At 45.0% G+C, this 25,137-nt stretch overlaps 1 protein-coding gene across 1 annotated transcript in view; it reads right to left on the bottom strand.

Annotated features, from left to right (window-relative positions):
- Positions 1-25,137, bottom strand: part of PRODH (proline dehydrogenase 1) — a 113,187-nt gene that overhangs the window by 20,958 nt on the left and 67,092 nt on the right. Inside the window, exons 7-9 of the mRNA XM_066603669.1 lie at positions 23,409-23,488; positions 13,260-13,341; positions 9,540-9,632 (exon numbers count right to left, since the gene is read on the bottom strand). Coding sequence (XP_066459766.1) covers positions 9,540-9,632; positions 13,260-13,341; positions 23,409-23,488 — 255 coding nt within the window. The remainder of the gene's footprint in view (positions 1-9,539; positions 9,633-13,259; positions 13,342-23,408; positions 23,489-25,137) is intronic.

The raw sequence follows: 25,137 nt of genomic DNA, 5'->3' as shown, positions 1-25,137 counted from the left end.
ACAGTAAGAGAACCCCGACGGACGTCTACCAACAACGGAGCTGTACAGCCTTAAACCCTAATGTCTTCACAGGTCACACAGTGGACTGGAAAGGGTTAATGCAGGTGGGCTTCGGCCCACACTGCATGCCCCAGTCAGACTGGGGTTCTTTACAAGTGGACACATGTAGGTTTAACTCCCTGTGGACCCACTGCCTGGGTGGGTGCCAGGAAGCCACCGGCGGTACATAGAAATATCCCATTGCATTGCCCAACACAGCTGAGGTAGTAATGTCGTGCGTAATACAGGTGGGCTTCGGCCCACACTGCATGCCCCAGTCAGACGGGTTCTTTAGAAGTGTACAGAAGTATTAAAAACTCAGTGTGCACCTACAGCATGGGTGGCTCCCTGGAACCCACCGGCGGTACACAAAAATATCCCATTGCATTGCCCAACACAGCTGAGGTAACGTCAGCTGTAATGCAGGTGGGCTAAAAATTTATTTGATTACACTGTAGGCGAGGGCCCACAAAAATTGCTGTATCAACAGTACTAATGTACATCCCAAAAATTGGCCATGGCCAGCCAAGAGGGCAGGTGAAACCCATTAATCGCTTTGGTTAATGTGGCTTAAGTGGTAACTAGGCCTGGAGGCAGCCCAGTGTAACGAAAAATTGGTTCAAGTTAAAGTTCCAATGCTTTTAAGCGCATTGAAACTTATAAAAATTGTTCAGAAAAATTATTTGAGTGAGCCTTGTGGCCCTAAGAAAAATTGCCCGTTCAGCGTGATTACGTGAGGTTTCAGGAGGAGGAGCAGGAGGAGGAGGAGGAGGAATATTAGACACAGATTGATGAAGCAGAAATGTCCCCGTTTTGGATGGTGAGAGAGAACGTAGCTTCCATCCGCGGGTGCAGCCTACGTATTGCTTACGTATCGCTGCTGTCCGCTGGTGGAGAACAGAAGTCTGGCGAAATCCAGCCTTTGTTCATCTTGATGAGTGTTAGCCTGTCGGCACTGTCGGTTGACAAGCGGCTACGCTTATCTGTGATGATTCCCCCAGCCGCACTAAACACCCTCTCCGACAACACGCTAGCCGCAGGACAAGCAAGCACCTCAAGGGCATACAGGGCTAGTTCAGGCCACGTGTCCAGCTTCGACACCCAGTAGTTGTAGGGGGCAGAGGCGTCACCGAGGATGGTCGTGCGATCCGCTACGTACTCCCTCACCATCCTTTTGCAGTGCTCCCGCCGACTCAGCCGTGACTGGGGAGCGGTGACACAGTCTTGGTGGGGAGCCATAAAGCTGGCCAGGCCCTTAAAGACTGTTGCACTGCCTGGGATGTACATGCTGCTCGATCTACGCACATCCCCTGCAACATGGCCCTCGGAACTGCGCCTTCTGCCACTAGCGCTGTCGGCTGGGAATTTTACCATCAGCTTGTCCGCAAGGGTCCTGTGGTATAGCAACACTCTCGAACCCCTTTCCTCTTCGGGAATCAGAGTGGGCAGGTTCTCCTTATACCGTGGATCGAGCAGTGTGTACACCCAGTAATCCGTAGTGGCCAGAATGCGTGCAACGCGAGGGTCACGAGAAAGGCATCCTAACATGAAGTCAGCCATGTGTGCCAGGGTACCTGTACGCAACACATGGCTGTCTTCACTAGGAAGATCACTTTCAGGATCCTCCTCCTCCTCCTCCTCCTCCTCAGGCCATACACGCTGAAAGGATGACAGGCAATCAGCCGGTGTACCGTCAGCAGCGGGCCAAGCTGTCTCTTCCCCCTCCTCCTCATCCTCCTCATGCTCCTCCTCCTCCTCCTGTACGCGCTGAGAAATAGACAGGAGGGTGCCCTGACTATCCAGCGGCATACTGTCTTCCCCCGCCCCCGTTTCCGAGCGCAAAGCAGCTGCCTTTATGGTTTGCAGGGAATTTCTCAAGATGCATAGCAGAGGAATGGTGACGCTAATGATTGTAGCATCGCCGCTCACCACCTGGGTAGACTCCTCAAAATTACCAAGGACATGGCAGATGTCTGCCAACCAGGCCCACTCTTCTGAAAGGAATTGAGGAGGCTGACTCCCACTGCGCCGCCCATGTTGGAGTTGGTATTCGACTATAGCTCTACGCTGTTCATAGAGCCTGGCCAACATGTGGAGCGTAGAGTTCCACCGTGTGGGCACGTCGCACAGCAGTCGGTGCACTGGCAGCTTAAAGTGATGTTGCAGGGTGCGCAGGGTGGCAGCGTCCGTGTGGGACTTGCGGAAATGTGCGCAGAGCCGGCGCGCCTTTACGAGCAGGTCTGACAAGCGTGGGTAGCTTTTCAGAAACCGCTGAACCACCAAATTAAAGACGTGGGCCAGGCATGGCACGTGCGTGAGGCTGCCGAGCTGCAGAGCCGCCACCAGGTTACGGCCGTTGTCACACACGACCATGCCCGGTTGGAGGCTCAGCGGCGCAAGCCAGCGGTCGGTCTGCTGTGTCAGACCCTGCAGCAGTTCGTGGGCCGTGTGCCTCTTATCGCCTAAGCTGAGTAGTTTCAGCACGGCCTGCTGACGCTTGCCCACCGCTGTGCTGCCACACCGCGCGACACCGACTGCTGGCGACATGCTGCTGCTAACACATCTTGATTGTGAGACAGAGGAGGAGGAGGAGGAGGAGGGTGCTTTAGTGGAGGAAGCATACACCTCCGCAGATACCACCACCGAGCTGGGGCCCGCAATTCTGGGGGTGGGTAGGACGTGAGCGGTCCCAGGCTCTGACTCTGTCCCAGCCTCCACTAAATTCACCCAATGTGCCGTCAGGGAGATGTAGTGGCCCTGCCCGCCTGTGCTTGTCCACGTGTCCGTAGTTAAGTGGACCGTGGCAGTAACCGCGTTGGTGAGGGCGCGCACAATGTTGCGGGAGACGTGGTCGTGCAGGGCTGGGACGGCACATCGGGAAAAGTAGTGGCGACTGGGAACTGAGTAGCGCGGGGCCGCCGCCTCCATGATACTTTTGAAGGACTCCGTTTCCACAACCCTATACGGCAGCATCTCAAGGCTGATGAATTTTGCGATGCGGACGGTTAACGTTTGAGCGTGCGGGTGCGTGGCGGCGTACTTGCGCTTGCGCTCGAACACTTGCGCAAGCGACGGCTGAACGGTGCGCTGAACTACACTGCTGGATGGGGCCGAGGACAGCGGAGATGAGGGTGTGGGTGCAGGCCATGAGGCGGTAGTGCCTGTGTCCTGAGAGGGGGGTTGCATCTCAGTGGCAGGTTGGGGCACAGGGGGAGAGGCAGGGGTGCAAACCGGAGGCGGTGAACGGCCTTTGTCCCACCTTGCGGGGTGCTTGGCCATCATATGTCTGCGCATGGTGGTGGTGGTGAGGCTGTTGGTGTTGGCTCCCCGGCTGAGCTTTGCGCGACAAAGGTTGCACACCACTGTTCGTCGGTCGTCAGGCGTCTCTGTGAAAAACTGCCAGACCTTAGAGCACCTCGGCCTCCGCAGGGTGGCATGGCGCGAGGGGGCGCTTTGGGAAACACTTGGTGGATTATTCGGTCTGGCCCTGCCTCTACCCCTGGCCACTGCACTGCCTCTTGCAACCTGCCCTGCTGATGCCCTTGACTCCCCCTCTGAAGACCTGTCCTCCTGAGTAAGCGTTGCACACCAGGTGGGGTCAGTCACCTCATCGTCCTGCTGCTCTTCCTCCGAATCCTCTGTGCGCTGCTCCCTGGGACTTACTGCCCTTACTACTACCTCACTGCAAGACAACTGTGTCTGATCGTCATCGTCCTCCTCACCCACAGAAAGTTGTTGAGACAGTTGGCGGAAGTCCCCAGCCTCTTCCCCCGGACCCCGGGAACTTTCGAATGGTTGGGCATCAGTGACGATAAACTCCTCTGGTGGGAGAGGAACCGCTGCTGCCCAATCTAAGCAGGGGCCCGAGAACAGTTCCTGGGAGTGTTCCCGCTCCTGAGCAGGTGTCATTGTAGTGGAGTGAGGAGGCTGGGAGGAAGGAGGAGCAGCAGACAGAGGATTCGGATTGGCAGCAGTGGACGGCGCAGAACTGCGGGTAGACGATAGGTTGCTCGAAGCACTTTCTGCCATCCAGGACAGGACCTGCTCACACTGCTCATTTTCTAATAACCGTCTCCCGCGTGGACCCATTAATTGGGCGATGAATGTGGGGACGCCAGAAACGTGCCTCTCTCCTAATCGCGCAGCAGACAGCTGCGACACACCTGGATCAGGAGCTTGGCCTGTGCACACACCCTCACTTGGCCCTCCGCGTCCTCGGCCACGTCCACGTCCACGTCCTCTAGGCTTACCCCTACCCCTCAGCATGCTGTATTACCAGTGATTAGATTTCCCAGGCAGGAAATAAATTGGCGCAAGACTGCAGGCCAAATATAATTTTTGCCCTTTTTGGAAAACGAAAGGCCCCACTGCCTCTAGTGAATGAATTATCTAAGTTTAATAACTGTGCTGTGTCCCTGCTTATGTGTCACAGAACGTGAGGGTAGCAGAGTTATTAACTGTGGCAGAGCAGGTATTTTTTTTTCCCAATTAAGGAAAGCAAATGGCGAAGCCAGCAGTAAAGCGTAGCTGGGTGCGTATGATTTAGCAATGTTTTTCACGCAGCTCACACGTCTCCACAGGCGTAAGGACGGACACAGGCTGGACAAATAGATTTCTTTTCAGTTTTTTCCCACCAACAGGCAGCACTGCGTATATTCAATGAACCTGAGAAGTTTAATAACTGTGCTGTGTCCCTGCTTATGTGTCACAGAACGTGAGGGTAGCAGAGTTATTATAACTCTTGGAGAGCAGGTATTTTTTTTCCCAATTAAGGAAAGCAAATGGCGAACCCAGCAGTAAAGCGTAGCTGGGTGCGTATGATTTAGCAATGTTTTTCACGCAGCTCACACGTGTCCACCGCCCGTAAGGACGGACAGAGGCTGGACAAATAGATTTGTTTTCAGTTTTTTCCCACCAACAGGCAGCACTGCGTATATTCTATGAATAATAACTGTGTTGTGGCCCTGCCTATACAATTCTTTCCCTGCAGTATCAATGGAGGGTGGAATGCTCTGCAGAGGCGATTTTGAGAAGCCCAAAAAAAATGCAGCACAGCCAACAGCAGCCTGGACAGTACTGCACACGGATAAATATGGCCCTAGAAAGGACCGTTGAGGTTCTTGAAGGCTACACTCACTCCTAACACTCTCCCTGCCTATGCAGCACTTCTGTCCCTAATGCCAGGTGCAACGGTCTGCAGAGGCGATTTTGAGAAAAAAAAAATCCCACTGCTAACAGCAGCCAACACACAGCTATCAGTGGCCCTAATAAGGACCTTTGGGGGGTCTTGAAGCCTACACTAACTACCAATTCTTTCCCTACAGCAGCTCCGGTATAAACAGCACTGTCCCTCATCTAACTCACACCGCATCTGAGGCGAGCCGCGGGAGGGGCCGACTTTTATATTAGGCGAACACCTGATCTCGCCAGCCACTCACAGCAGGGGGGTGGTATAGGGCTTAAACGTTGCAGGGGGAAGTTGTAATGCCTTCCCTGTCTTTCAATTGGCCAGAAAAGCGCGCTAACGTCTCAGGGAAGGAAGTGAAAGTAACCAGAACACCGCATGGTGTTCGTCACGAATAACGAACATCCCGAACACCCTAATATTCGCACGAATATCAAGCTCGGACGAACGCGTTCGCTCATCTCTAGGTATGTTAGTTTAATGAAATATAGGCAACTGAAATTAAAAAGGGATTTAGAGGGAAATACTATTAATGACAAGTCATCAATAGTTGATTGGCCAGGGTCGACATCTGATTGGGCCCCAGCTGTCAGCACTAACACAGGGTATTGAGTGGAAGCTGCTGCTGTGACTCCTGTCTAGTGGCCGCTGCTTGTAATTACAAATGCCGCTCTCATTATAAAAAAAAAAAAAAAAGTCAATGGGAACTGCACCTGCAGTTACAAGTACTACCCACTACACAGGGGTCAGAGCAGCAGCTTTCGCTCTGTACCCGTTTGTGTAGCAGTGCTGACTGCATGGGCCTGATTAGCTGATCAGTCGGGGTCCTAAGCAGCAGATCCTATCTGTTCAACAATAGTATTTCCCTGCAAAACGCCACCCCTCTAACCCTTTGAATCCAAAATTGGATTGGAGGGTTTCCTAAAAGGCTCTCTCTTTTTGCCATTATACAATGGTGCCATCTGCTGGCTAAAGCCAGTGTGCGTGCCCCAGAGAGGCTCTGACAGCGGAGTGGCTGGCAATAGACGGTGATAATACCCTGTCGGACGGCTTCTGACATTGGAGCTGTACAAGCCTCATCAGAATGTAGGAAGACGTCAGACAGTGGATTGTAAAGTGTTATGGTACAGTGCCTTTAGAAGGGATGAAACAAAGAATAGGTTTTAAGTAAAAAAACTTTTTACTTAAAACCTATTCTTTGTTTTTTCCTTGGGGGCTCACTCTCCTGGTGAGAGTCCCCCCTTTATTGTTATTGCAGCTCTCCTCCTACAAGGAGGATTAGAGAGAAACACATTGGGGAACCCGCTCTATATCCTTTTGGCGCTGTCTGAACCATTGTTTGTATCTATATTTAGAAGGGATGAGTACTGGCTAAAAGAATCACTAGGAAAAAAAATGAAAACAAAGGATAGTACAGTGTATACATGGTCGCTGACGGGGTAGCGAGCAATAAGCTGAAAATGAAAAGACTAGCAACTTATTGTAAAAAAATTGTTGCCAGTTGATCAAAAGCCGCAGTTGTTCGTATCTAAAGGACTTGAAAATTCATTTGCATGAGGATCCCCTCTATGAACGATATGTCGGCAAACGCCTAATGAACAATCATCACTGTGTAGAAGAAAATGAACGACTGTCGTTCGTAACGTTTCGATGACTTTTTTGAGCGACTATTGTAAAAGGTAACTTTATCCTGGACACAACTTAAGAGATAAAACCTTACTTGTTGATCACTTCTGGTGACGCAATTAGCGGTTAATAAACAGATCTGCAGTTTCCATGGGACCACACACACTTACAGTAACCTATATTAGGTTACAGTTATTGCAAAGCAGCTCCGAATGATTAAACAAAGTAGCATTCACGCCACAATGCTCCTAGCATTCTATGGAAGCCAGCAGAACATGCCCAATAGCAAGCAGCACAGTCCTACGCTCCATCTCCGTTACTTCTACATCTACTCCAATGTCAGCCCAGTGGTACTGCAGACGCGGGCTCTGCTCCCATTTTATTGGAAATTTAAGCAGCAATCATTCCGTAATTAGACAATTAATCGCTTTCTTCTTTTTGAAGGACAAAATAAAGTACATACACTTAATCAGTCCAATTTTAAGATGCTCTAAATGACTTTGTACGTCTGCTGATAACTTATGGCACTAACAAGTAGCGGATATTGTTTTTCATCAGAGTTCAAAAGAATGTGTTTGTTTGCATTTCATTATGAAAGATTACATTTCAGCATTAATGCATTTATTTAAATTAGTGCTTATTAAGGAATTTCAAAGACTTCCTGATATAGCTGACATTTCTGAGGGCTGTTTCTACCCTTTTAGATGTGTAAAATATAGTGGCATTGATTTACTGCACCATCTGAGCCACTTTTACTGCTCATCTTGGTAAGACTGGATGTAAATATTAATGAGGCTATAAAAGTCATTCAGTGCCAGCTCATGGCCAGCAAGGCTGCTTGAGATGATGGGGGTTTCTAAGTACAAACAACTACACAAGAGTATCTTTATATAGTAACCCTATACGTAAGCTCCGTGCAGCCAAATACAGTACTGTAGTATTGGAGGTGCCAGGCACGATGCTTTTGGGACATTTTAATGAAAAATAGTAAAATGATATTATTTCTTTCAAGCTATTTGCTTTGGCTCGGTTGTCTTTTTATTGGAATATAAAGTATTTGTAATAGTCTGACTATAAAATTATACACATCGCCTTTAGAACTCTAATTCTAGAGTAGAAACGTGACTAAGTCAATTACTAATTACTTCAATGTCGTAATGTAGTAATAACGGTTACATGGTTTTTCTTAGAAATCGCTAATTGTATCGTTTCCCATTGAAACAAATCGTAATTTCTATTTGTAATACCATGTTTTATCACCTGGTTTGCTGTGTAAGGGAAGAATGGGTTACAATGAACTTCCATTCAAATATATGCTATATTAAACAGCGCCACCTAGTGAGAGAAATATGCAGTATAGTTATTCACGTATGCAGTTAAAAGGCAATTGTCAGTCAAATGTTGAAAATGTCAGAAATAGTGAAATGACAATGAAATAAGAGTAAAAGGTTATCAGACATTGGTTGTTTTGCCATTAGTGTGTTGTCTTTGTTGCAGCACAAAGCTACGTGAGCTGAATCAATAGCCATTACCCATTCCAATATGAGAGTGGAATTGGGTCAAGTGGAGAATCTTATGTGAAAACACTATAAAGACTAAGGAATCGTAAGCAGAGCATGAAAGTTTGAACTAATATTTTTGAAAAGATCAGAAGTTGTAACCAATGGGGGTCAGAGTCTTGAGAACGAAGGGGTGATGTTCAGCTTCGGTTACTGTTTCCTTAGAGAGTTGACTAGAGACCACACACCTTAGCCAGCTCTCTAAGGAAAGGTAAAACAGGGCTCCGAGTACAGCAGACACTTTGTGCGTAGTGACCCTAACTGATCACCTCTTAAGGTGTCCCCACTGATCACAACTTCTTACATGACTCTATGTTACATAGTAAGGCCCAATGTCCATGGGCAAATTTGAAGATCTGCAGTTCAAGCCGCCCATAGGAAGACAAGCACTTGCAACTGAATTAAAGAATGCAGATTTGTTTCGCAGCCCTTTTGGTCCAGGAAACAAAATAGCAGCACGCTTTATGTGCTACGGCTCCCGCTCAGACTGCTTCCATTAAAGTCAATGGAAGACAACCAATCCGCAGCCAATTGGATTGCAGATGGGCCATGGATTCTGCAGGAAAGCAGGACATTAAAAAAAAAAAAGCTCTACTGCTCATGCGCGCTGAAGGGCGGCGCTTCCGCGCACATCCGGAGTGAAGACTCGGACAGGTAACCATGGTCCTCAGCTGCGGGTGGGGTCGGATTTCCCTGCGGGTTCTCACAAAGATGGCTTGCTGCAGATTTTAGAGCCTGCTGTGGATGTGGCAGATTTTGCAGTTTTCGATTTCTGGTTTGACATTACAAGACCTACGAAGAGGTGAAAACCCCCTCAATTTGACTTCAAGATCAAATTCAGTATATTCTAGATTTCCCTGTGAACCTATAAACCGTTCTACTTGTCAAAGTCCTGGCTCTTGGAAAACCCTTTAACACCAAGCAATTCCTCCGATTTCATTAGTGCCATACCAATACATTTCCTTCTTCGCAGAACAGGGACCTGCTTTTCGCATCTTTTCTCGATCCTTCCACACGGTTTTAATCATTGCCATTTCCTTCTTTTGTGATGCGTTATAAATTTTAACCTGACAAGTACTGAAAGAAATACACAGCGTGTCAAGCAAACGGCATAAAAATACATTCCTGACCTTTGCCAGAACATCCATTCTCTGCAACATCCTCTTCATTTGCAGGTCCTCTTCCTCTGTGAACCTGGACAAGAGGGGCTCTACCTGACCGGTCTAGTGGGTGGAGGGAAAAAAAAAAAAAAAAAAAAATTTACAAATGTGCCTCATTACAAGTGAAGCACAAAAATCGAACACGGGTGCTATGGAGCCATTTACAACCATAATCATTCTTTTTACTTTTTGAAACATTACTGTATTCTCTCCAGAGCCCTGTAAACATAAATATGTCATTGTGGAAATGGTTTGTCAGTTCAATTTATTCAGCCGCTGCAAATGTATTCAGGTGTGAATAAAAATCTGCCTAATTTATGCAAATACATCCCTAAGGACCCGCTACAAATCAACACAAAAATGAGTTTATTTTCCCTTACATCTTAACTACTTGGCCTTTATTGCATATAAAGAAAAAAGGCGCAGACAAATAAGCAAGTTTATTTATAGTTTGTTCCATGTCGATAGGGAAGTTGCACCTCCGTGAATATTCGAAATGCCTTCCGAAAATGCAATCGGTAACATTTTAGAAGAATAATAAGGTGTACAATGTGCGCATTAAAAGTGTCAACTGGAAAATTAAAATGTTATCAATTTATACTTCTATTACCAGAAGAATAATAGAGGTGGCGTGCTATTAAATTCATACAGACATGCTGTAAAAGAGGAAATCCTGCTGCAAGCAACAGATTCTAATTCCCTTGCTGGGGGAGAGATGCAGAATGCGTACAATAAGGCTGATGTCAGGTCAGCTTCACTATTCATGACGGAATCATCACCATCAAGGTCAAGCGATCATGAAGATAAATTACAAGCAGAAGGGTCAACAGGCGCAGAGCACAAACACTGTCTAGCCTTCCAGCCGGTTTTCTTGCTCCGAGGAAACCTTCATTAGGTCTGTAAAGGGCCAGATGGTGGCACAGTTTCATTACATATTGCAGAATGGAGCTGTAAACTTGCTCACTTCTTTAGCATGCTGATAATAAGCCAAAGCCTAGAATTTCACACATCTTGCAGGTGGCAGATCCCATAAGATTTTTCCCCTATGCTCTAATACATTTTGTTAGAAATATGCCCAAAGAAAGAAAAAAAACCAAAAATGATATAACTCTGCAGAACAAAACCTATGAAAGGCTTGGGTGGTAGAGAATAGCCCTACGCTGCTGGGAGCTCCAGTAATAAAGCAGAGGAGTTTATATACTGATGGTAACCTAGATCTAGTACAATATACTGGATTAAATAGGCTTCACATAGGGAGGTAAGCTGACAAGTGCTCGTCACCATTAAAAAGAACTAAGCACCGATATATGTGGGATTTATGTGCAATACAGAATATGCGTGCGGAAAGCGTTTTCCATCATCTGTATTCAGTGTTGCATTTCTCACACCACGGCTCTTCTGTGAAGAACACGTACAACATGTACAGACAGCAGAAAAAGCTTCCCATGCAGAGTGTTCATTAAGGGGTTTCATTTTCACTTTTTACACAATGCTTGCTAAAGGATAAGCAAGAAAGGACAGGATAACGCTTGTTAATCTTTTCATCATACTTGTATTTTATTATGTGGGTCAATAGGAAAGCGAAAATAAATGGAGCTGTCAGAGTAAATCAATGATGACATGCACAACATCAAGGCTGTTGCAGTATATTACACCAAGGAAAACCTTTAAAAGGTGGGACGGTCTTTTCTGACACTTCTGTACTTCTTCCCTCCCATCATCCCAGTTAATTGAAGATTCATTTTATTCTTCAAATATTTATTGTGAATGTTACGACTATTTTTTTTTCATAGTCACTCTGTGTTTATGGCAAAAATATAAAACGATGTGCACATGAAACAAAAATCACAATGAGGGCTCATTCACACGGACGAGTTCGCTCAGCCAAGTTACACGCGCTTAAAAAACCCCCCCCAAAAAAAACCTTGCGACTAATAGAAGCAATGGTTTCCTATAGAAACGTTCAGAATGAATGATTTAAAACTACGCAAACAAAAAAAAAAACAAAACAAAAAAAAAAAAAACTTTGCCTAAGAAGACAGAACATCAGTGACTGAAATTACCTGCTGCATGAAAAGCTAGGTCTTGACTAGAGATGAGCCAGCATACTCGCTAAGGCAAACTACTCGAGCGAGTAGTGCCTTATTAGAGTACCTGCCCGCTCGTCTCTAAAGATTCGGCTGCCGGCGGGGAGGAACGGAGGGGAGATCTCTCCCCCCCCCCCCCCCGCTCACCGCCGCAACTCACCTCTCACCCGCGCTGGCAGCCAAATCTTTAGAGACGAGCAGGCAGGTACTCGCATAAGGCACTACTCTCTTGAGTAGTTTGCCTTATCGAGTATGCTCGCTCACCTCTAGTCTTGACTTATCTTTTGACTGGAAAACACAGGAGTGTCCATAGACTCTTATAGGAGTTGGAAAAAAAGGGAGGGGAAAGGAGTATAGCTGCGTCCAATGCTCAGGAAAGACGACAGGTGTCTGTATTTAAGACATTAGAAGTCATCAGTAGGAGTTTTACTGACCGAGGGAATTCCTGAACAGCAATGCATTTTTTTGGCCACACGCAGCTCCCGATCATGTGAATGGGCGATTTAAATACTAAAGAGGCTCGGGGCTTGATCGCGGAAAAAACGTCCATTAACGCAATTTTCAAGAGTGTTAACCTCGATTTTTTCGTGCAGCTAACCTCTGCATGATTTTGACACCCATGTGAACGAACCCAGACAGTGTGCTTCTTACTATACAAGCGGTTTTTCTAGTTGCAAAGTTTTGTTTATTGTGGGCGGATCTGGGTCTTCTGTGGCTATAGTAATATTAACATAGTAACATCATATGCAAGGACGAAAAAAGGCATATGTCCACCCAGTTGAGCCCATTACACCCCAACATTGATCCAGCAGGAAAAAACCCAAATGAGATAGAAGCCAATTTTTTCCCCATTTAGGGGAAAAATTCCTCACTCCAATCTGGCAATTAGAATAATCCCTGGGTCAACAACCCTTCTGAAGTCATAAGGGATTCTAACGCTTAAGAAAGGCACCCAGGTCCATCTTGAGCTCTTATACAGTTCGCCCTCAGCCTATCCTCAGGCAGAGAGTTCCATAGTCTCACTGTTCTTACAGTATAGAACCCCCCTTCTATGTTGGTGTAGAAACCTCCTGATCTCTAGACGTAGGAGGACACCCCCCTTGTTACCGTCAGTCCTAGATACAAATAGATGATGGTAGTGATCTCTGTATTGTACCCCGATATATTTATACAATTAAGTAGTCTCTCAGAAGTCTTTTTTAAAACTAAATAATCTGAATTGTAATAACCTCTTTGGGTTTGTTCCCACCATTCCATTTATTACTTTAGTTGCCGCCTTTGTACTCTCTCAAGCTCTGATATGTCCTTCTTGAGTACCAGTGCCCAAAACTGTCCACAATATTCCATGTGTGGCCTGACCAGTGATTTGAGGAAGAGGAATGTTCTCATCACGTTCCCCCTACACCTCTTAATGCACCCCATGATCCTATGTGAAGCCCTATACAATATTCTTTAGAATTGACATCTCTAGCTATCAAGTATAGGATATCCAGCAAGTATACATATGGTGCCAATTCCTTGCAATTTTGTTTACAAGTCCTCCTGATGACCATAATACTAAAATTCTGCTGCATAACAAGTCAAGGAAAATAAAAATGTGTACCTGTAAGTTTGGCACCAAAAGAAGTTTGGAGAGCTTCGTTCTGTTGTCAATTAAACTGTTCCAATCCAGCAGATCCATGGTCCTAAGCAAGAAAATATAAAACCAGTAAGGTTTCAAAAAGAATGCCTCAAAAAAGTGCAAGGTAACAAGTAATAGGCTCTGGTCACACAGATGCTAAAGCTTCACTTTTTGCAGTGGCAACGATATAATGAATCTGCTAATGACCCATTTTGGATGGATCCTGATTGATGCCATTGACTTATAATGCATCCATCAAGTTTCCACTTTTTATTTTCTATTACTGGATAGAATAATGCACACTGCATTATTCCGACTGCCAAAGAGTAATGGAAACCAAATAAAAGTCTGAACAGAAAGTCTTAAAAATGGTAAAATAATTACACAGTGAAATATTCTTGACACGACCACCCAGCATTGCACAAAAGTTACAAAAGTGGCCTTTTATAGGGGAATGTCCTCTCAAAAAACTTCTGCTAAATGCTGGTTAAAGTGTTTAATGAGATCAGCAAACCTGCACAGTACATGAATAATGAAACACTCAAGTCAAATGACACAATTCACACATAGAAAACCGCATTCAATTCCCTGTATTTGGGAAATATTGCCACGGACTCTTACCTAGTCTTGTAACTTATGCAAAGCATTTAAACACAATTTCTTAATTATATGCTGTAGTGGTTTTCTACCTGCGGCCTCCTAGTTTAAGTCCCTTTTACACAGGATGACTTATGGGCAAATGACTGCACGAGCGCCGACACCACTAAGGTCATTCGTGTTTGTGCAGAGCGTTTACACTTAGGCTGGGTTCACACAGGGTGGATTTGCCACGGAAATTCCGTCCAGAATTTCGCAGCGGCAAATCGGCCTGCGGCCACTAATCCCGGGGTTGGCCAGCCATGTGGATGAGGTTTGTCAAAAATCTCCTTAACATGGGACAATCAATCCATCACGGCAAAGCCGGCGCTGCAGTGCGGATTCCCTGGCTGCAGCAAGTCATTTTTTTCCCCGTTGCGGGTGCGCTCTCCTCTATGGGAACACTGGTCGCAATGGAAAAGTAATCTCAGGTGTGCTGTCGTAGAGCGATTAAAACCTTTATGATTGTTTTATTGTCCAATCAGTCCATCCTCTCCTGGGCATGTTCAATTCAAATTGTTGAAAAAAAAAAAAAAAAAAAAAAAACTGTTACAGGCCAAATTGTTGCACAAATGGTTGCATCACAGTTGGTTGCCATGGCAGCCAGGTAAACCCTTTTGAGCAACCACTTACAAACATGCAACAAGTTCTCCATGATAGTCTATCGAATCAAGATTAATAATGGGAAAGTGATAAGGTAAAGCAGCTCTGTCAGGTCTCTTCTGCAGACTAACAATCAATAGGGAGCCTTGACAGAGCGGCTTTACGAATATCACATTTTTATTTTTTTTTAGAAAACCTTGTATAATTCAATTTTAGCCTGAAATACTGTAGTTCATTTAGCAGCCCTGCTGACTTCTACAAAGGAAACAGATGTTCTAACATATGAAAGATAAATATCATGCCAACTGGTTTACAGTTAGAAAAACTATGAGGCATAAAGCTACAGAGTAACCAAATTATAATTTCTCTTCATTGATTCTGGCACACAGCAATGGATTCTTTCCAGTTTCTATTAGTTAATGGTCCAATCAGAAAAATCTTGTCCATGCCAGTTTGGCCTGAAAGGGGCAATAGGGGCACTTGCCCAGGAGACAGAGGAAGTATTAAAAATGCAAAAAAAGAAACTTCAAGTAGGCCAATTGTTCCAAACTAATGGTACCACAAATAGATCACCATGTGGGTCTACAAACATGTTACTACATTTCATGGGCGCAAGTTCCATGGGCGCAAATCTACTAAAATCCAACAATAGTCTAAACTGTACAGCCATTTGTAGATACTTTCCATTTTGATCCCCTCCCATCCCAAACAAATTGGGGAGGTGTTCTCAATAGGGAGAGGAATAAGCCACTGTAAAACAACTCCGGCGGTAACTTATCTTTGAGAACAAAGGATCAGGTATGTTGAAATTCAAGTTTTCCCCTGAAATGTAAACCTGGGGAAAGAGTTGGGAAAGGACCCTACATATTAGATGGACAGCCAGTTCCACTAAAAATAATGAAGTCTGTGGTGTAGGACTACATTAATCTGAAGCTACGGTTTCTCCTTATGGAGACCACCAAGATGGTATAGGGAGACTTCTAGAAGATGCAATGCCCCCTGGGAAATAAGGTATACAAATAAAAGATGGAAAAATGCCTCTGTAGTACCACATTTTGCAAGGTAACTTCCCTATAACTCAATCTCTAACTTTTTAAAACAGGCCTTGCAACGTGACTAAGGATGCAAGCAAAATCAGAGTCTTCTCCGTAAGGAAACACCTATCTATTTACAGCCATTGCAGGTTCTGGCCCCTCATCTATGCAGAACAGGGTCTCAGCTAACCAGAACTATCCTCTGTCTAAGGCTCAATGTCCACGGGTGGATTTGAATTGCGGAATCCACATGTGGGCAACCACGCAGATGATCCACAGATCCAATAGACAATCATAGGCACCTGCAGCTAAATTAAAGCATGCGGATTTCATTTGTGGACCTTTTGGGCCGGAAAACAAAAATCACAGCATGCTCCATTTTGCTGCGGGTCCCGCACTGACTGCTTCCATTGAAGTCAATGGAAGCAGTCCAATTCACGGCCCACTCGCAGCTTACACTGTAGACAGGCCACGGATCCTGTGGGAAAGAAGGAGATTTAAAAAAAAAAAAATGAAACTCCACTGCGCCTGTGTGGCGGCGCAAGTAATGTCCTTTTGCCGCGGGCAGGATGGGATCCCACTGCGGGCTCCCTCCTGCAGAATCCGACCTGGCCATGAACATGAGGCCTAACAGGCTAATGCATTTACATGCAATACACAGTAGTCAATTACTCATTAAGGGTGAGAGGAGGGCTTCCCTAATGAATATAGCCCAGCGAGTCCAAAGTCTCCTTCCCATTAGCTAAAACAGGGAAAAAAATTGGGGCATTTGGAATAGGACTCTAGACCTGGGTCTGTAATATGCTACCCTTACATACAGGGTGACATATTCAACTGATAGATCTGCTTTAAAAATGATTTTAGCCAAACCTTTACAATAAAGTATCAACTAGGAAACTGAACATGTCGAGCACTGAAGACTTGCTAAAGCTTTTCCAGGCTGTTCTAGTTACATCACACTCTTCAATTGTTTCACTTTCAGCGAGGAGATATTTTGTGCTTGCAGAGGACCACTAGAAGAAAAAAGTCACCACATCATTCTAACAATTTTCTAAAAGATTGTTTTCTCAAGCACCAAATCTCTTAAGTTTTGATAATGTAATAATGCAGGCCAGGGAAAGGCTTTGTGTGCTCTACAGAGTGACGTGGGGACAAAGCCGCTGGCTTCAAGAGGAAGTACAACTCACAAGCTCCGACTAGTTCTTGCAGTTTGCAAGGTTTTGACATGATTTTGTTATCTGTTATTATTTTCATAGTTTCATCCTAAATCCAGTTTCAAATCAGTTTTCTATTCTACTTATTTAGGAACAGAACCCTGGGAAAGTGATGGAAGAGCTTACAGTCACACATACATTATTAATTTGGGAACATTTTAGGCTACTTTTTTCAAACAATTGATGTTAACCGGTTTATGCTGTTTTTCAATCTGTGTAAACAACAAATCCGGATTGCCTAATCCTATAAAAGACAGTTCTACATACACTGATTACGACATAAAAAGGTCTGTGCAAGCACAGAGTGCCTTGCAGAAGTATTTAGGCATATAGTGACATGCCTTACATTAGGGAAGCAACACATACAGCAGAAGTGCTGCAGACTTCCTATAGCAGATATTGCTGTGCAAATTTCATGAGGGGATTGTGAGGGACAAACACCCCGAAACAGCTGTCTGTGTATGGACTCTGGCTTGGCTTTCAATCCCCAGTCATTGTTACAACGCTTGTATAAAAAAAATCTAACACTGACTTGCAGGATTGCTCCCTTCTTAATAGGTGGGGCTGCAGATGTATTGTTCCATCTCCGTTATTTGCAATACCACAACATTTACATTACAAGCCATATGGACATTTTTAAATCTTTGGCACATGGAGCGTAAAGTTTCTGCAACCAAAATGCTCTGGATTCTAAATCCACAGAATGCCCATCTAGACTGCAAATTCCAACCTTCAAATACAGAGTCCGCAGCAGATCTACAACAAAAACAGAGGATAAAGCTGTAGAATTTTTGAGGGTTTAAACACTGCGTATTTGTAGCATATTTGTTGCAAGTCTTTCGCTGCGGAAAGCCTTTAAGCAGATCTCGCCAGATCGAACATACCATATGTGCAACCTGCATAGCCACAAAAGGACTCTATAGGTAAGGTGGGGCAAAAAATAGTAATGGCACTTCCTCTATATAGGAGCACATTAAATGGTCTAGTTATAAAGCCATGAATATGATGTAATATGGCTACAACAGTATGCTATCAGTAGCTTGAAATCAAGGAATCCATTTTTTGTTAATGTAAAGGTGACCAGATTTTCCTAAAGTCAAAGCAAGACAAAGAACTATGGCAGGGGCGGGGCTTATCACGACGTATGATTTTACCCACGTCATTCTAAAAAGTACAGGGCTGTTTCAAAAAAGGCGAGCAAATTCCACAGCATTTCTGCATTCAAAAAGCAGTCAAACTCCGTAACATTGCTGCGGATTTTGACTGAAAATCAGCTGTGTATCTACAGCTGATTTCATACTATGTGGCGCTCCCCCTCACCTCCTCTGAAGGCTTTCCACTGTCATCGCTCCCCGACCTCCGGTTCTCAGCGGCTTGTAGTAGCCTAGACTGACCAAGCCGTTGGGAACAGGAAGCTGCTGGTAATCGCCTTCATGGTGAGTAGACGTCCCGAAAGCAGGACAAATGGCTGTCGTGCTTGGGACCATGAGGAAAGTGGGACACAAGGTACCAAAGTGGGACTGTTCCACCTAAATTAGGATGTCTGGTCACCTTAGTTAATGCACAGGGGCCTACTGTTGGTGTTAACCCCAAAATAAGCTACTCTGTGACATTACTAATTTCCGTGAGGTATTCTGCTTTGACATCACAAGTGTATTACTGTTCATCACATGATGTCACAGCAGCTAACTTATAAGGCAGGTTAACTGCTGTGATATCACCACTGTGTTTGTCTCAAAGTACTGTGAAATCAGCAGTAGGTTCTAGGCAGGTAGGCTCTGACATCACAGCAGTTCTCGGTAGATGGGATGTTGTGACATCATAAATGGATTACAGTGAGGTAAACAGCAATGAAATCAGAAGTTGGGACCCATCTTGCCAGTTCCACATTAGGGATTGGTAAATTGCAATAAACTAGGCAGTAAAATCCACGGCATGTGCTTTCCCCCCATGAATAATATTTCAAATTATTAGTATGGTGGTACGATACCCCAGACAGACTTGTGCACATCTTTACTGACACCTCAGCCATATGCTGGAGAGGATGTGGGTGTAGGAGAACACTTCCATTTTTTTTGTAGTTGTTACTATATCTCCAAACTATGGGATTCTGTGTTCCGTCTCTTGAAATCATTTTCAAGCCCGGCCCTAGCCCTTTTAGCATCGATAACTTTCCAATGGAATTCAGAACCATCACAAGCCATAAAATATAAATACACACACACACGGAGAAGTAACCATATCTTCCATAAAAGATATACTAATAGTTTCAAATAACTGCAATATATGAAAAAATGCTAGCAGATCAAGGTGGAAAACTAGATGCCTTCATTGACAAATGGAACGTATGGCTTAAATCAGTATCCCCCATCAATTTAAATTACAGCTCTTTCCCTTACTCCCTCTATCAAATCCCAAAGCTCACTAAATCTCAAAATGGTACACATTGGTTGAGTGTTATTACTAGCTTCAAATCTTTACAGTGATTCTAACATCAATTTGATCACAGTTTACAGTCAAACTCATGAAGCAAATCTGTATCCATGGACCAATTTCTGTATAATACTGTATTGACTATGCATCTTAACTGATACGGATGTCCAAAATTAAAACTACGCTTTTAGGTTAACCTAAATATCAAGAAAAAGTATTAAAAAAGAAGTTAGTTCCAGACAAGTAATATGCTGCGATATAACAAATATGTTTCCATCAGGATAGCTGATCACAAGCAGATTCCTATGACATCACAAGTGCACAAATGTGTATAGGGTAACTGCTGACATCACAACATTTCAGTCAGTTAAACTGAGAGGTGAACATGCAATATGTACACTTTCGGCTCTGACTACCAATGACTAGATCTGGCCCTGCTGCACTGACCGTGGGCCGGAGGATCAGCTAATCGTCAGGGATCCCAAGTGGTGGATTCCTGACAATCAACTATTGATGACCCATCCGGGGGTAAAAAAAGCCAGGAATACCCCTGAAGTTGCAATGCCCCCCAAAAACTGTATTTCTGCTTTCAGTTTACAATATTAACCCTTTACAATCCAATTTTGGATTCAGGGTTTCCTAGGGGTTTTTCTTTTTCTGCCATTATACAATAGCGCCATCTACAAGAGCCAGTACTGTAGTATGTGACATGCTGGAGAGGCCCCCAACAACAGAGCGGCCAGTGATATACAGTAAGAATACCCTGCCGGACGTCCTCTGACATCGGAGCTGTACAGCCTTCAATCAGAATGTCTTTTGACGTCAGACAGTGGATTGGAAAGGATTAAAGACTATTATTTTTAATGTACAATAAGGTCATAGCATCAATGTCAGAAGTTCATTTCGTTGGAAGATGAGAAGCATTGACTCCACACATAGCTGAGTGGGTTTGCCCCTTTGTTCTAGCAAATCACTGCCTTCAAAAGGACACCTTTTCAAGCTAATGATTTTTTAAAAAACTCTGAATTAAGATAAATGGTTATTTGTCCTATAAAGCACTCAATACTTACGGTATTACTTTAACAATGGATGCCATCATTCCGATTATCGTAGCTGAGTGCAAATAGCTCCATGCTTATGTTAGAAATGTAACATTGTAGGTTTGTCGGTATATGTAAAATAAATACTTTTACTAAATAAGTCAGAATAAGAGGGGAACTCAGATTTATGCGGCATGCCAATATTTCTACCAGATGGTGCTCCGCTGTCATCTTAGCATTTTTCCCAAAAGGCTTTCTTTGAAATGCACCTGTTTGACTGTAGATGCTTTGGAAACTAAGACTTGTGTAACTGACCTTGCAGCTCAAAACGCTTACCAAAATTGCAAATATGATTCAGGACCTAGAAATGTTAACCCCACTAAACACTCTTCAACGTTAAAAAGAAATTCGTGTTTTCCCAAAGGCAAATTTGCACAAGAGACCTATTAATGCTGCTGAACTATTAAGAGTGTCAAAACTATATGCAAATCCCATCTACCAAAATACTAGAGATTTTGTAATAACCTTCCTGTAAAAGATTGAAGCAACCAACTCTAAGGGACTTTAACATAAGGAAATGCACATCGTGTAGTCCCATAGAGACAGGCTTTTGTTCTTCTGCTTCACCCCGCAAAAGAAAATTATAGGAAAAATCTCCTACTGAGGGCAAGGATGACTCACACTATGCAAAAGCCAATTTAATACATCTACAGCAGCAAGTAACTGGAGCATACAATGCGGTGAGTGCAGTGGTGCCAAATATTTAAGGGTGTAAGTTTACAGACAAGAATAAAATTAACCCCTTCCTATATGCTCCATATAAATTAAAAGGCTGGATAAGTGGTCTCTGTGTCACCAGCCCATTAATTTAATGGCATAGCACACAACAGAATTAGGAGGTCACGCTGGCTGCACCACTGGTACTCTGACAGCGAGCTGAAATAATCAGGTCTGTGTTGATAAAAATAAAAGCCTGACTGACCAGAGAGTTCTTTTTGAATGCTGTGAAGCAGATAAGCCGTTGCTTCAATACAGAAGCAACCGTTTGTATCATTGATGACATAATGGGGATTACCTAAAATACAGATGAAGTGAAGACGACATGTTGATGAAAGACCAGTGATCTGTATACAGGAACATGCAGATAAGATACAGACTGCATAGGTGAGGTTTGGGCTTGCTCTGATCACAGCCATGTAACATGCACGGGAAGGGCTCCTCTATGCAATTGTCGGGTGCTGGATGGCCCATCCAATAGAGCGTTGGATGTCCTTAAGCCTTCAGAACTCCAGCAATTCATCATGGCATCCAGCCACAGGTATCAGAGGACCCTTAGTGACCCTAGAAAACATTCCCTACACCATTTCTCCACTTCCACCAGCCTCAACATCTGACAGGAAGGGTTAAGTCAATTCATACTGCCTTCACCCAATTCTGACCTTCACATCAGCATGAAGCAATAGAAATCTGAATTCAGCTGACAAAGTGATGTTTTTCCATTGCTCAGTGTTCCAGTTTTTGCATTCTTTTGCCTGCTTCTATTAGACAACAATGGAACTTCAATGGTCAATTGCTGTTCTAGCCATCCATGCTGAGGAACAGTGAATTGCATTTTCAGACACTTTGGTTGGAGCATCTGCAATCTGCTTGACTATGCATTGCCTGTCCAATCTGCTGGACATCCTCAACTGACCCTTATGTCAAAGGGTTGTTTACATCCACAGGATCCCCTTTTATTGGACGTTTCCTGGATCACCCCATTCTTGGTATACTCTTGAAACCATTGCACAAGCAATCTCCACAAGGTTGGCAGTTTTCGAAATACTGGCTCTGGCAAGTCTAGCACTGATGGCCATGCCTTGTTCCGACAGCCTCAGATTTGATTTTCCCATTCTAATGTGGATTCAAATGATTTGATCAATGTAAAACTTGCTCACTTTATTTTATACTGCATTCTGGGGTCATGTGTGTAATTTTCATACAGGGCAGCCCCAAATATGAAAGGCCAGATATCTTTCATAAAGTGGCTATTCAGTGTATATATTTGTTCTAAAATGGAGAATTTTAATGATTATTAACTATTAAGACACCATTTTTGTAATTAGTGACTTATTTATGCCTTTAGTTGGAAATCAGAGACAAGCTATGCAACAGTGGTTAAAGGGTACCTAAAATTTCAGCAAGTTTTCTTAAATATACCAGATTCTCCTTAGCCAGTCATACACCTAGTTTTAGGTCGGTAAGTTCTGATTTTCCAGTGGTCTTCCCCATTTTTCTGTTGTCCTGCTGTTTGCACTTTCATGCAGGGGTTTTGTCACAAGCCTAGCATTCTGCCAGTAGTTCACTGTCCTGCACTTTCTTGTCCTGACGTCCCATGCTGCATTGCCCACTTTGTGGTCCAATCAGCAGGGAGGCAATATCTGAATGCCAGCCCTTCTGCTTCCCTGGATGATCAGTCATTTAAAAACATTCTAACCAAATGGATGAAAAACCTACTATGATGGGTGTGTGTATAATGTGCGTTCAAACACAAAGTATGTGGGTGTATATCTACTGGGAGAGGCAGAGTTTGTGAAGATCGTTATCAGAGTGTCTGTAGATCTGTCAGCCGTGCAGCCTTTGAGTACACAGGAGCCACCTGTGAAGATAGCTCCTGCCCCTGTTGCTGTAGAAACTCTCTGTCCTTCCTACTATACTAGCTCTTTACCAAACGACAGTGAATTGCAGAAAATCTTTGAAGGGAGACCCTTAGTGGAAAAAAAAGTTATTAATGCAAGATTACAGAAATGATGAGACCAACAAGCTAGAAGATGAGCAGAAGTTGTCTGAAAAGTTAGTTCCCCTTTAAGCCTCACAAGTTCTGTAAATGTCTTCAGTGTTTTAGAGGAGTCTACTTTTGCCTCGAATGGACAAGTTTAAAGGGTGCTATATCGTACCTTGAAGATAGTTTGCTAAAGGCATGAAATAATTAGGAGCAACATCCATGGAGATTAGGAGTAAAGAAATTTTACACTGAGCATGAACATGACATAAAACAAAAAGGTACTTAATGGTGTGAATTAATAGCATACATTTCCCATTTTACAACTGAGGGATAAAATGAAACCAGGATATATGGCACATTGTACATTTGGCGGATATAAAAAGTACAATTAAATCAGTGAAGCATACCCCGATAGTCCGAGATTTTCACCCGTGAACCAGTTATGAATTTCGTCTTTTGTAGCAATTCCAAGTTTTGCCAGACTCTCCTGTAAAAGAACACAAATCTAATTTATTTGGCGGCACAGCGTCCTACATTGGATCGAAATGAACAGAAACACAGAAAAGATAATATAGGACAATTCAAAAAGAATGGTGCAAGAGTAAAGCTGATTTATTCATCCAACAGCCAAAATGACTTAGAGACAGAAGAACTCTTAGATGTTAATGCACCTTACAGCCATGTGGGCACCGTTGCCGACACTAGACCACCTAAAAATGCCTCTCTGCTGCAGTCGAACTGATGACAGGGGGTATGCTGAGACACATCTGAGCACAACTTCACTACCGACTTGACATCTGCCTTATCAACCTCACCCACACTAAACACATGTATATAAAAGAGGCTGAAGATAGAAGTCCAGAGTATTTAGAAATTCTTAGGGCTCCTGCACACTTGCATATTCTTACACGTTTTTCCACTCGATTTTGCTACATTTTTTTAATGCAAAACTCAATAGGACTTTCTAATGTTAAAAATCAATTGCATGAAAATGACAATGCGTTTTTAACATTAGAAAGTCCAATTGATTTTTGCATTAATATAAACCCGCAAGAAAAATGCAAGTGCGCAGGAGCCCTTAACTACCCAAAGCTCTGCTCCAGCTGGAAGTTAAAGGGGTGGTCTCGCGAAACCAAGTGGGGTTATACACTTCCGTATGGCCATATTAATGCACTTTGTAATGTACATTGTGCATTAAATATGAGCCATACAGAAGTTATTCCACTTACCTGCTCCGTTGCTAGCGTCCTCGTCTCCATGGTTCCGTCTAAATTCGCTGGCAGCTTGCTTTTTTAGACGCGCTTGCGCAGTCCGGTCTTCTCCATTCAGCACGAGCCGCTTCAGTGTGCTCCCCGCTACAGCTCTTCTGCGCATGCGCAGACGAGCTGTCACTGCTCGGGAGCGCGCTGAAGCGGCCATTCTGCACCATCCTCTGTTAGAGGAAGGTGCAGAAACTGGAGCTGCCCAGTGGAGAAGCCCAGCCCAGCCCAGCAGCCCTGAGAAGCGTCCCAGGTAAGTGATGGGTCGGGGGGGGGGCTGCCGCTGCGCCGGGGGGGCTGTCGCTGCGCCGGGGGGGCTGTCGCTAGGCCGGGGGGGGCTGCCGCTGTGATGGGGGGGCTGTCGCTAGGCCGGGGGGGGGCTGCCGCTGTGATGGGTGGGCTGTCGCTAGGCCGGGGGGGCTGCCGCTGTGATGGGGGGGCTGTCGCTAGGCCGGGGGGGCTGCCGCTGTGATGGGGGGGCTGTCGCTAGGCCGGGGGGGGGGGCTGCCGCTGTGATGGGGGGGCTGCCGCTGTGATGGGGGGGCTGTCGCTAGGCCGGGGGGGGCTGTCGCTGCGCCGGGGGGGCTGTCGCTAGGCCGGGGGGGCTGCCGCTGTGATGGGGGGGCTGTCGCTAGGCCGGGGGGGGCTGCCGCTGCGCCGGGCTGCGCCGGGGGGGCTGTCGCTGCGCCGGGGGGGGCTGCCGCTAGGCCGGGGGAACTAGCGCTGGGCTCCGGAACCTAGCGCTGGGCTCCGGGGCCTTCACCTGGGCTGAGGGTCTAGCGCTGGGGAGCCGGGGGCTAGCGCCGGTTACCTGCTGTCTGGTCGGCGGCTGCGGGGCGTCTGGTCGGCGGCTGCGATGCGTCCGGTTGCCATGGAG

Source organism: Eleutherodactylus coqui, chromosome 5, assembly GCF_035609145.1.
Source record: "Eleutherodactylus coqui strain aEleCoq1 chromosome 5, aEleCoq1.hap1, whole genome shotgun sequence".
Lineage (NCBI taxonomy): Eukaryota > Metazoa > Chordata > Amphibia > Anura > Eleutherodactylidae > Eleutherodactylus > Eleutherodactylus coqui.
Note: the sequence above shows the minus strand (reverse complement) of the source record. Positions and strands in the feature narration are given on the sequence as shown.